This window comes from Antedon bifida, chromosome 4 (assembly GCF_963402885.1).
Source record: "Antedon bifida chromosome 4, ecAntBifi1.1, whole genome shotgun sequence".
NCBI lineage: Eukaryota > Metazoa > Echinodermata > Crinoidea > Comatulida > Antedonidae > Antedon > Antedon bifida.
Window position 1 is genome coordinate 20,023,136 of NC_136229.1, and position 12,910 is coordinate 20,036,045.

Consider the following 12,910-nt stretch of genomic DNA (forward strand, 5'->3'; position numbering starts at 1 on the left):
AAAATATACTTACTGCAACTGATTACTGCAGCAACTGTAGTGTAGATTATCGTGTAATATACTATGCAATCCTTCTAAACGTTCAATAAAAAATATGTCACATTTCTTGATAATTACCGATTTGTGTTCTAGCTATAAAATTTAACTTCTTAGCTTTGCAATGCAATATTTAATTTGTCATTCTTTATCTCTCAATTATCTAATAAAAATTGTTTCTTGTTTTTAATTTTAAAGCAATACATTTAGTTTGACATAAAATACATTTAATTCAAATCCATTTGATTACTTTAACCATTTATGAAAAGTTTGTGTTTTAAAGCAATTTTCAAGAATTGAGTTATGTCGCAAATGTTGCTGCATTTGTAGCTTTCTTGGTTTACATACTGTAACTGTAAATTGTGGTTTGTAAATGTTTGTTATATGTTCTTTTACAGAATAGCGATGGTAGTGTATCAACGTCACAAGCGCCCTTAGCCACGGAAGCAGGGCAAGCAACACAAACTATTCCCGGAACGAAACCGGGAGAAATACCTAAACGTTTACATGTATCGAATATCCCATTCAGATTCCGAGATCCAGATTTACGACAAATGTTTGGGGTGAGTACCGTGCTAGTCATGAATTAACATGGATCTAGTATAAGTATTCTTGTTATCTAGTTTAGCAGCATTTTCTATTTCCGATGCAAATCCCACTATTACAGTGATTGGCAGAGGTGAGATAACTTCAAAAGTTTATTGAAATTCCATTCACCAAGCTTAATTTTCTAAGTAACTGTTTATGTTGTTATTTATCATATTTTTTAGGTATTTGGTGCCATATTAGATGTAGAAATTATCTTCAACGAACGAGGCTCAAAGGTAGGCTCTTTTCTCCAGCCTGGATTGTGCATTATCAGTGCATTTTGATTCTAAAGCATGCGTCTGCAATGAGCATGATGCATGTGTTTGAATTCAAACCTGCCAATCAATGATCTTTAAATCTCCCATTGGTTAGCATCTTGCAGCAGGATTACTAGATGACCAATCAAATCCAAGCATGAATTTATTTTATGCAAATTTTATTTTTATTTATTTCCCCCACCCCACCCCACCCTTAAACTTTTCAGTTACTTTTTTGTTGAAAATGAAAGGGTTGACGTATTAAGGCTTATTAAAATTAATTTATTTTAAACTTTGAAATCAACTATAAGACATTTAATTTTTTAAATAAAACAAACAAATTAATATAAAGTTATTGATAAATAAACACAAAATCTTAATATCAGAAAATGCTGAAAATTTTAAATAAACTAACTGTGTCTAGTTGACTGTCTAGATCACAATCTAGTATATAATGATGCTAAATTTATGTTTAAAAATTCATAAATTTATGTTAATTTATAATTATGAAATTGATTTCAAATTCTGTTTTGATCATGTCTGGTCATCATAATAGCTACTAAAATAATATTCAGATCTATTTGAATTAGTTATAAATTAATTGTCAGACAGATATTATAATTACTTGCAGGTTTTTGAATTTTACAAAATATTAGCATATTATATTGCAACAAAAATTAAACCATTAGATTTTAAATTGATCATCAGAATTCTTATTATAGCCTCACAGATAACATTTTGAGGAATATGTGTTGTGTCCCAAACCTGTAGTTAAAACATTAATGGTGTAATTACCTTTTTTGTTTTGAGAGGCTGCCACCAATATTCAATTCATAAAGGGCAATAAGTCTTGAATATTATATTTGGAAACAAATTTTTTTTTAAAATTAATCTTTATTTCCCTCAAAATAAAATCTTGTAAAGGTTTACAATTCAAATGAATAAAATATGTACAAATAACTGAACCAATCAGAGCCAATCAACCCTTTCATTTAATTTGCATATATGGTAATGAGCATGACTTGTGTGCCCCATTGAGTAGTATTTCTATTTTAAGTTACACATAAAATAAAACTAATGAATCAAATTTGAAAAACAAATTGGCAAATGGCCATTCCTCTTTAATATCATGACAATTAGTAAGTTACTACAGGTGTAAGGTAATACCTGTATACCACATGTTTCGGAAACCTTTACAGTAACTGCAAGTATGTACTACTGTATGTTACAGTCAGTTACTTTAAGGTGAAACAACATGTGTCTGATCCAAGATCTGGGCACTCAAGATTCCTGCAGTAACTGCAGTATTATAACTACTCAGCAAAATTATATTCATGGCTTATACAAATGAAAGCGCAATAATTGAACTGTTGGCATTTGATGTTCTATTGCCTGATAATGATTGTCCTCACGGAGACATAAAACTGCCTATTTATTACACCTCGCACTCATTTTTAGTGCATAGGTTCAATAATATAGAGGATTGCCCTTTGACCTCCTGGTTGGAGGAATTGCTCAAAATTATTTGATCAAACTTCCAAATTAATCAAAATTCATTTTATAAAATGTGTAACTTGAAAAATAGAAATCTTTTCTTAGAATGTCGATGCGAACAATGCATTAAGCAAGTTTGACAGAAATGACGTATAGATTACATTTTGTAACATCTCAATTTTCCACAATAAAATATTTTATGAATTCCAAAAAAAATTAGCACATTTAAATTCACAAACTGTGTATGTTGTGTGTGTTTGCACAGTGTGTTTATCATGAGAGAAAAAAAATAATACTAAAATTATAATTACTTTGATTAAGCAATAAATTTTAATAATCAAATAATAAAACTTATTTAGTCATCAATGAATACAATAATCAAGAGTTAGGATGGGTTAAAGATCCTGCCAGTACAGTACTCCATATTACATTAAACATTGAAATTAGATTATTAGATTAGATTTGATTAAAATAATAGTTATATATAAATTTTACACAATAAATGCAAAGGCATATTACTGAAAAAAATGACAATGCTATGAATATCAGTGGCTGGATCTCAAGGGAGATACTAATAAAATAATCAGAACGGTTTGATAAAACAGCCAGAAAGAAGCCATTTTATACAACAATAAAATAATGAATAAATTTATATAATGTGTGGTAATAAATAACAATAGTATCTTCAATACATTTTAAACAACCATTAACACATTAGGACATAGTACAAAATGGACTTAAATTGTGTAACACCGCATCAATCCTAAAGCCACAGAATATATCAAACATATGTGTATGCCTACTGTACTATTCAGTTGGGTAACCCTACAAAATGTATTTAGGTTGTAGCTGTACAAAGATGTTTGTTATAGGCTACGGATTCACTGTGTGTCATGCAATTGTTAAGTCCATAAATACAGTAGGTAATTTCATACAAACACCGAGTGTGCATGTGTTATTTGTTGTGATACTGTTATGTCATTTTTCCTATGTTTTACAATGAATCGTTGCATTTTGTTTCTATTGAATGTTTTTTTTTCGGCACGTATTTTTCGAATTTTTAAAAATTCATACTTAAGTTCCTAGTAATCTTGCTGCCTGTGATATTTCTATTGTCATTATTTGTGTTATGTTTTGCTATGCTTGAATTTACCAAATAAATTGTGTTCTATTTGTGTTTTAGATCATACCATCTTTATAAATCATTGGTGAAGGCTGTAGACTATATAGATATATAGATACAAGTTTATTAAGAAAACGTGCGACCATAAATTCCTCTTGCCTCTCCCACCAGCAAAATGTAGTCTTCATATACGGCAATCATTAAAAACAGTCTTTAAATTTTAAACATTGAAAGAAAATGGCATTCAAATTTGGTCTTAAAAAACCAGATGCCAATTATTTTATTCCCGAGAATTTTTTTTTTTTATGACAAGTTTAAAAAATCTACAAAGTACATATATATTTCATAATGTCAATAATTGGTTACGAATCTACAAATTAGATCTTTCGGAAGATTTTATTTTTCATAGAAATATCTTAAAAAGACGTTTGTATGAATGATAAATGATTTCTTTACTTGGATTTATCATGAGCAGTAAAAAGCTTTCTTTTCGTTGATCTAGAAAATTTTGACTCTTTCGCTAACGGTAATTGCTCTGAAAATGTTAGACATATGGTGTTTTATTTTAAATCATAAATTTGTTATGGTAATTCAAAAGATGGCTAATGCATATTGCACATTTACGTAAGTTTAATGGTACTGGCCATGTGTTTGCATCCCTATTATAAAAATGGTATGATCTAACAGCAATAGGATTTTTTGACAAACAATGACCATATGCTGTTCTCTAAAAGACATTGTCTGACCTTTTTAATATCAAAGGATCAGATATATTCTCTATCATGCTGCATAACGTATATGAAATTATGATTTTGATAATGACTTTGATTATACTGTACCTAACTACCATGTTTTTTCCTCAATGAATTTATACTGTACACAAATGCTTTATAATTTTATAGTGCTCATCTAAATGAATTTTAAAAATATTGAAAAAAAAGCACCAAATATAGATTATATGTTTTTTTCAATATAGTAAAATCTCTATGTTTTAAATGTTGCCAATTCAGGCAAGCTTTTCATATAAATGTTATGAACTAAATATATGTTATTTCTAATGATACAAAATTACTGGTAATATTTGTTATAGATTGTGATATAAATGTGCTTATTTTTTATAGATTCATTTTGATCTGCACTATATGTTAACGGAAACACAAATATTTATATATATATATTTATAAACCCTGAGAAAGCATGATTGGCCAGAAATATCTCCCAAAATAATTTGGATGATCCAATCATGACAATGAACTTTGACACACAATTTCAATCCCTGTTTCCTGTACCCATAATGCAACATGACTTGGTTTGTTTTTCATGAGTGTAGTGATCTTTAGTACCGTGCTATGTTGAGAATAATTTTGTTTAAAGTTTATTTTCTGACCATGATTGATCAACGTCGACAGAATGGACAGAACCACGACTGAGAATTATTGTCGTGAGACTACTTTCAAATTTATGGCTTTCCAAAACAACAAATTGAAAACAAAAAAGCACGTTCTCAAACCAATTGCATTACGCACCGATCATATGATTAACTTGTGTTTTCTACTATGCATGGTTTATTATAATGTTCTGCATGTGTATTATTTATTTTCCGATGCATGCAGGGATTCGGTTTTGTAACCTTCCAAAATAGTTCGGACGCCGAGAGGGCAAGAGAGAAATTGAACGGGACGATAGTTGAGGGGCGAAAGATTGAGGTGCATGTCATTCGTAAGATTTCTTCTTTAATGTGACCTATGCTTCTTCTCTACTTCTTTTCTACTATATCTTTCTGTTTTACTCTCTAGTACGGTGTGTTAACTGGTTCGTGTGATTTATTTCAGACCACGCATGTTTTTTAGTTACGTGATGAGTGTGAAGTATATACCACTAACCAGTACACACTCTTATATGCCACTTTACTAGGCCTGCTCGCAGAAATATTTTTTGTTATTACCCGTGAACGATCCCACACGATTAACCTATCATACTTAAAATTTTATCCCGTTTTTTCTGGGTGTCATGAATTTATTTAAATTTTTTATGCAAATTTGTTGGCATGAACGCTACATAGATGAATGCGCATTTTTTGACATTTTGTAGTTTGTTTTAGTTAATTAAGACAAAATTTTCATTCATTTTATTTGATTTATATTTCGTTTGAAATGGCGCTTACGTGATGAAATTAACCGGTCATGTGCAACATAAATCAAAATGATAATCCCACATTTGAAGATTACCACTACGCAGAGCCAGGCCTAGTGGGTGTACAACTTTTCAAATCTCTGACTTCCATTATCGAGACCTTCTACGGCTCGTTTATACATCTATATATTTATTTATGTTTTACCAGAAGAACATTTAAAGAGGGATAAGCAATTCAAAGTGCTTTGGGTTAAGACGTTGTCTGCTATTATTCTGCTGATTTTTTAACTGGTCAGGGTTGGGTAAGTTCTTATCGCTTAGAACAAAGCTATGTGCTCTAAAACAAACGTGAAAAAAAACAAAAACAAATTACGCCATCCATGAAGATCAGAGATTAAAACCGACCGGTCAAAGTATTCACAGTTTTTTATTTTATTTTTGTAGCAGTTTCTTAGTTTTTACTACTTAACGTGTTGTTTTAGAGATGTTTGCCGCCATCGTGTGCTATTATTAGTGCCCTCTATAGTTTATCCTGGAATGTGTTTTTGCTCCGGTCTTGAATTTGATGAATTAGCCGGTGTTTTTTGGTAACCACTACAACTCGCTGCACATACCTGGTTTATGTCCTCTGCATCGTGCATGCGATTTTTTTCCACTCTTGTTTTGTGCGAGCATCTGTTTGTCTCTATGAAACAAAAAAAAAACAATAGTCTAATAACAATACAGTATTAAGAATTGAATTGATCTTGAAAATTTTTCCGCTATAAAGAAATTGGCTGCCATCAGGCTCAAGACAAACTATCAGGAATAACTGAATGGTAAGTTGGATTATTCCTAATACCCCACATCAGGAATGGTATCTCCCAATGATGCAGAAATTATCCCAAATAGGCCAACCTGTATTCCCAGATCAAAATTATATTACACTAAGATGCAGGTTATTATTTTTTAGTGGAAAATATTAAACCTGAATACCAAAATTAAATTTCATGCTGGAATTATAACCAAAATTAATATTTTCCCTGACATGTTCAAACTGAAGATTAATTAAATGAAACTGAATAGTATAATATTTAATCATCTTTTCAAAAATGATGTTTGACATTAACATATTATTAAGTAATTTATCTTGCTTGACCTGAAAATTTACCCACAACTCTACATGTCTGAATTAAAAACAAAATAGAGGGCGCTATGTACTGGTAGGTTTTTAGAATGTTAGGAGTCAGTCCACATTCTTTCTATATCAGACGGTTACGGAACAGGTAGGAGTGATATATATTCTGTCTATATATACATTATAAGTTTCTTTTTCATCTTCTCTATTTTCAATGTTTCTATTATCGTAAATTTTTCTAGGATTTCTTCCTTTTCCTAAAGTGTAGGTCAAGCAACAATGTCAATAAATACATCAAAATATCTCTGAAAACAAACAACAATTATGTTCCAGAAAAATATTGTTATGGTCGAAAAATTATATCTGTTTGAATGTATAATAATTAGAAAATACTTTAAAAATACTTGGCAAAAATGATATTATAGAATTTATATTAAAAAAAAGTTATACCAATTTCTATTAATAGTGATTACCACAATTGATAATTAACTTTGCTTGTCAACTTTTCGATTAATTTTAAAGCATATGTTTTCGAGATATTTTGATGTAAATAAAATGCTTTATTTGTATGTTTTTTATTATATGAAACAGTCTTGCCTTGGTTAACAAACGCTAGGACCGGCTATATGAATTTTATTATATAATTTAAAATATTCATAAAAAAGAAAAAGTAAACAATTCTCTACAAAGTTAATTTGAGTACACCTAGACACTAGATGAAATTTTCATCAGATTTAGTGTACAGTATATGTACAGTATTCAGTACTGTAGGTCCGTTCTACCTATTTCTCATGTCTTAAAGGTTTAATTTAAAATTACTTAATTACTTCAAATTACATAATTATTAAGGATATTAAAAGATAATATTGGATAAATTAAACATTATGGCCTTATAATCTTAAACTACATCATTAGTTATCTGGATAACAACTTTCTTCTGAACATAATTGAGCATACACATCCAAACTTTTTGCAACATCATGTAGATTATCTACTTAAATTCTGTAGACATTATTTTGATGTCAACTGCACTATTTTCTATAATAAATTCCAATAATCTTTTAAATAAAATCAGTTAATTATTAATATGTAATAATAACTTTTGAGACATAAAAATTATAACAGAAACAAATCTACAAGTGGTACCTATGGCAAGACTGTTTAAAACTATTATGTGAAATTCTTTATGTTGAATGTTTGTACTGTATTTGTATATGTCACTGAATATAAATTAATATTTATAACTTCAATGTAAATATTATAAAATGTGTTAAAACTCATTGTTAACTTCCTCTAAATTAAAATTATGATATCATTTATATAAATCACAGGCACAGAATAAATTCTAAACCGCCCGGTGATGAAATTTGATTAATTAATTTGAATCGATAAAGATGATGAAATCTGTGAGAATTAGAAAAAAGTAAAAAATAATACAAATTTATGCTATTAATGAAATTTGGAAGAAAATTATGTTTACATTTTAATATAAAAATATAAGAATTAGAAAGTAAGGTGTTTGTTATAATAATGATATTTAGTATAAAAAAGTATCTATCTATTTGATGTATCAAATTGTTTGATATGAAGCTAATAAAATTAAACATATTTTGGATTCAGCAGAAAATATATAATTAATTATAACAGTAATATAGATTCATTAAATATAGTATGAAACAAAATGCTTATATCCATTAACAAATTCGATAAATAGTTTTAAAAAGGAGAAAACCAAATTAACTACCTTCTGGAAAAATTAAATTGACTTGATTAAAAAATTGTGATTCATCTGTATAAAAAATGTCCTGTAAATGTTTTCATCTAATGTCCTCTTTCTACATGTTGCGTCTTGTTTTGTGTCAACTTTCATGGATTACATTTTACATTTGTCTTGACTCTTTACCTTTGTGTTTTTGACAGGTAAATAATGCTACAGCACGAGTAATGACGAATAAAAATAAACCAACTCCCAACGGCGAGTCTCTTGCTGGTAGGTGAAATAAACAATTTTTTAAATTCTAAAACTATCAGAAAAAAAGTTGTACTCTCTACAATAGAAACGACTCCATTGGAACACCCTATTTATGGGTACATTTTCCTGTGAAAGAAACGAGGGGAAAAATATGTTCTAAGCATTACGGCCTACTTCCTGAAGTGTCCTTTTAATAGGGGTTCTACTACATTTTGTTATGCTGTACAGTTGTTTTTATTTTAATCTCTTAAAATAAAAAGTTTTTTTTAAATGTCCATTTAATATTATCCATTATTATTTTTTGTTTTATGTAAATGTTTTATGATGTATTAACTTTGGTAACTATGTAAGCTATATCTATAATAGGTGTACTAAGAGCTCCAGTAATCGCTGCAGGCAGAGGTCGTGCAATCAGAGGTGCTTACACCGCATACCGATTAGCACCCCCACCACCAGTACCAGGTTACGCAACAGCTGCAATCTATCCAGAAACCTTTTATACAGCAGCGGCAGCAGATAGATACCAGGTATGTAACAGACACTACAGTCCTGTTTGGTTCAGAATCCATTTACCACTACCCCTAATTATTTCTGGTTATTCCAAACAAACTGTTATCAAGAAATGTATTTATTTCAATGACAATGGTTGGATTGACTGTATAAAATAGTGAAGTTGTGGAGCTGTAGCATGGTGGTTAACAACAATCCGTGACTAGTAGTAGTACCAGGATTGTTTCTACTTCACTGAAATGAGACTTAAGCTCTGTCTACACTATCAAACTAGTTTGCCAAAAAAAGTGTGATGTGCCCAAATATGGTAGTGATATTCCTAAATATGGTAGTGATATTCCTAAATATGGTAGTGATATGACATCATCATGTCCATATATGGACACATCACATTTTGTTGTTACATAAAGTTTGATAAGCATGATAAAATGTATCATGTATTCATCCAGTGAAAAACTTACTCCTGGTAATTGTGGTACACCTAAGAGAAAGAAATAGCAATTATTATACCCCACAAAAAGTGTTAACTATAAATAATTATATGAAAGACATTTGTATGCTGCATGTTCTACAGTATCTTCTATCTACTATCTATAAACTAACATCCCACTTGCAACACAACTTGACTATATTGCATAGGCCTACAGTTGAATATGAATGAATATGGAAACGTGTCAATATGTGTAAATTATTACATTCATTTTATCCTTTTCCTTGTAATAGTATTGTAATTCCTATATATGACAATTTATAAATCTTTTAACTAATACTGCGTGGAATGATATAAAGAATTTGAAGTGAAATTCCTTAAAATAAAACTTGTTTCTTCATAAATCTTCTGCCTGTGTTTGTGAATGTTGTACAAATATTGTAATGACGTAATTTAACCAAATATGTTTGAATGATAAATGAATTGCTGTAGCATTATTTTAATGAATTTGTACACAAATTAAATTAATATACAATATATCCTGTAAATTCTTCAGTAAAGTCTTCAATACAATGTATTTTCATAAATTATAATTTATTTAAACCATGGCGAACTAGTTTATAATTTCCCCATGTTTAAACAAATTAACAATGAATGCATGATACAGTGTAGGAATGTTTTTTTTTTATTTAAACCTTAGAAAAAAACGGTTTGAAAGATAGCATGAATATTGAACACTATACTATGTAACATTTTACTAACTTCATGAGACCAAATTACATCCATATCCTTGCACAAAAGTAGTTCTACTGTATACTCTGAAATTGTATTCTTAATTCTGTATGCTGATTGGACTTATCTCTTCATGGCTTGCTTCCATTTGTGTAAACGAGGAATGCTCTAATGAGATATGTTTGATGGCAAGTGTATAGGGCTACTGCTATTTCCAAAGTTTGAAATATGAAATTGAATGGATTTTTAACACAGTTCAGTTATTTGTTTCTTATGATTTCATTGGCTATATTTTAAATTATTGTTTTTCAAAATTTGTATTTCAAATCCATTTTCTTTGTTTTCATATTATATTGTTCATTATTTTCACCCACATAAGAAATAACTGAATTAAACATAACAGTTTAATTTATTCTTTATTTCACCTCACCTGATTCCTAATTATTTATACACATAATAATTATGTTTTAATATTAATAATAATAATAATAATAATATAAATAAAGGTTAGTATATGCTTGTTTGCCTGCTGTAATAGTTTGCTGTGTTTGCTTAACTAACAAACAATTTTTTCCATCTCTTTATTTTCTTCCTTTATGCTACAAAGACGGAACTTCTTTTACAGAGCGCTGCAGCAGCCACAGCATATGGAGGCTACATAAGTCGATACGCAGCACCGGCAGCAGCCTACGCAATTCCATATGCCAGGGAATATGCGGATCCGTATCATCACACGATCGGCCCAGCGGCCGCAGCGTACGGGGTAAGATACCCCTCTATTGCACGGGTAAATCCAAAGGGGCAATTATGTCTCCATATTCACTGGAGTGATATAGTCTGTAGCCCTTGTCCTTTGTGGTGGATTTTGCCTTGCATTTTTCTGAACGTTTTAAATAAAAATCACTTTTAGCATTCTGCTTGGAAATGTTTGTGTTCTTTGAATTTGTTTTGATATATCCATATTTACCATTAAAAATACCATATATGGTTAAAGAATTTAAACAAATGAAAATGGTATTTCACCATTTGTAAATAATTGGCAAGAAATTCCTATAAATGGTCATGATTTTAATAGATTCAAGCATTTTCAAAGAAGTGAAGCTAAAGTGAATAAGATATTGATAATGAAGACATTTAGAAATATAAACTTCCAAATTTTACAATCTTTAAAAAAAAAATGATTGATACCAAGTCCTGTCACATTGCACTTCCAAATTGCTGTCTCAGACTTTGTGTCGAGCATCTTATAACAGACAATAGTAATATGAGGTCAAACATTTAATCAAACATAAAATTACATTCCGATTATCAATATCTTTTATTAGACATTTTGATATGTATATGTATTTCTTTTTGATTTATTTATATGAATGATGTTATTACTTACTAGTATTTATTTTGGCCTGATTAGAAATAGTGATTGTTGTTTTTTGTATTAGTGTTTGATTATTAGATGTTGTTCAACCTTTATTGTATGTTTTCATTTTACAATATTCATGTTACATTAGTAAACTGTAGCATTATTACTATCACACATCAGAGCACTATCATTCAATACCAACTGAAATAGTTATAGCCAACCCTAAATTTATAAGCCAACCAAATTAAAAATCATACTCATTTATTGTATCCATGTACTATACTAGTAAGGAAAGATACCTTCGGGGCGATTACTTCATGTATGGATGCGTGCAATAGCAAACATTTGCATTACAGACAAAATGTACAATCTCTCTCTCTGTTATACAGTAGTATAGATATCAACATCTTACATGACTCAATAAAATTCCTGCCTGAAGTTCGAAGTTCAAACAGTCACTGACATATCAATGACCTTAATAAAAGTTTAGACAAGATTTGTAGAAAGCCATTAGAATTGTTATGCATGATTGCATACATCTGCGTTAATGTCCGTTCCATAATTAACATATCATAAATGCATTTGCCAAACAAGTACTGTAAAATGTCTAATGGTATCATTTGAGGAAACAAATACTTGTCATTGAAAAAATTAAAATAAAAGTATTTTATTGATGGATTTTAATTCATTGCAGTTTTTATAATGCTTTCGTTTATAAATTAAACAACCAATTTACCATGTAAATCCATGTACAGGAATTTTAAAAATATTTCTGAAGATAATAATAATTCATTAATGAAAGGTACAAAAAATATTAAAATAACAATACTAACAATATTCAGAAAATAACAAAATATATATCTAAACATTACTACTACATCATGGCAAAAGGAAAAAAGGGCAAGGAAAGCCTATACTGCAGCTAGTCCCTAGTTTGAAAAGGTTAGAAAAAAAGGATTTCCTTAAACACCACCGCCTCCCCCCATACATCCATGATCTTATAGTACATCACATATGATGTCTTACATTTATTACATGCATTAATTACATATACAATAATTACATACATGTAATATTCAGAAGTAATAGAAAGCTCCTTTTTTGTACTGATTGCTAACTCTTTGGTTTTTTTTCCTTCAAATTATTTCATGCACCTTT

The 12,910-nt window shown here is 29.6% G+C and overlaps 1 protein-coding gene across 9 annotated transcripts in view; it reads left to right on the forward strand.

Annotated features, from left to right (window-relative positions):
* The window catches only part of LOC144840997 (RNA binding protein fox-1 homolog 3-like), a 59,053-nt gene that overhangs the window by 42,032 nt on the left and 4,111 nt on the right, over nt 1–12,910 (forward strand). For 7 of the 9 annotated variants that reach the window (XM_078697129.1, XM_078697130.1, XM_078697123.1 and 4 more), the window contains exons 3-8: nt 435–599; nt 807–860; nt 5,112–5,204; nt 8,669–8,738; nt 9,087–9,247; nt 11,000–11,179. In XM_078697129.1, coding sequence (XP_078553255.1) covers nt 435–599; nt 807–860; nt 5,112–5,204; nt 8,669–8,738; nt 9,087–9,247; nt 11,000–11,179 — 723 coding nt within the window. The remainder of the gene's footprint in view (nt 1–434; nt 600–806; nt 861–5,111; nt 5,205–8,668; nt 8,739–9,086; nt 9,248–10,999; nt 11,180–12,910) is intronic. The other 2 variants (XM_078697124.1, XM_078697126.1) reach the window with 2 other exon arrangements.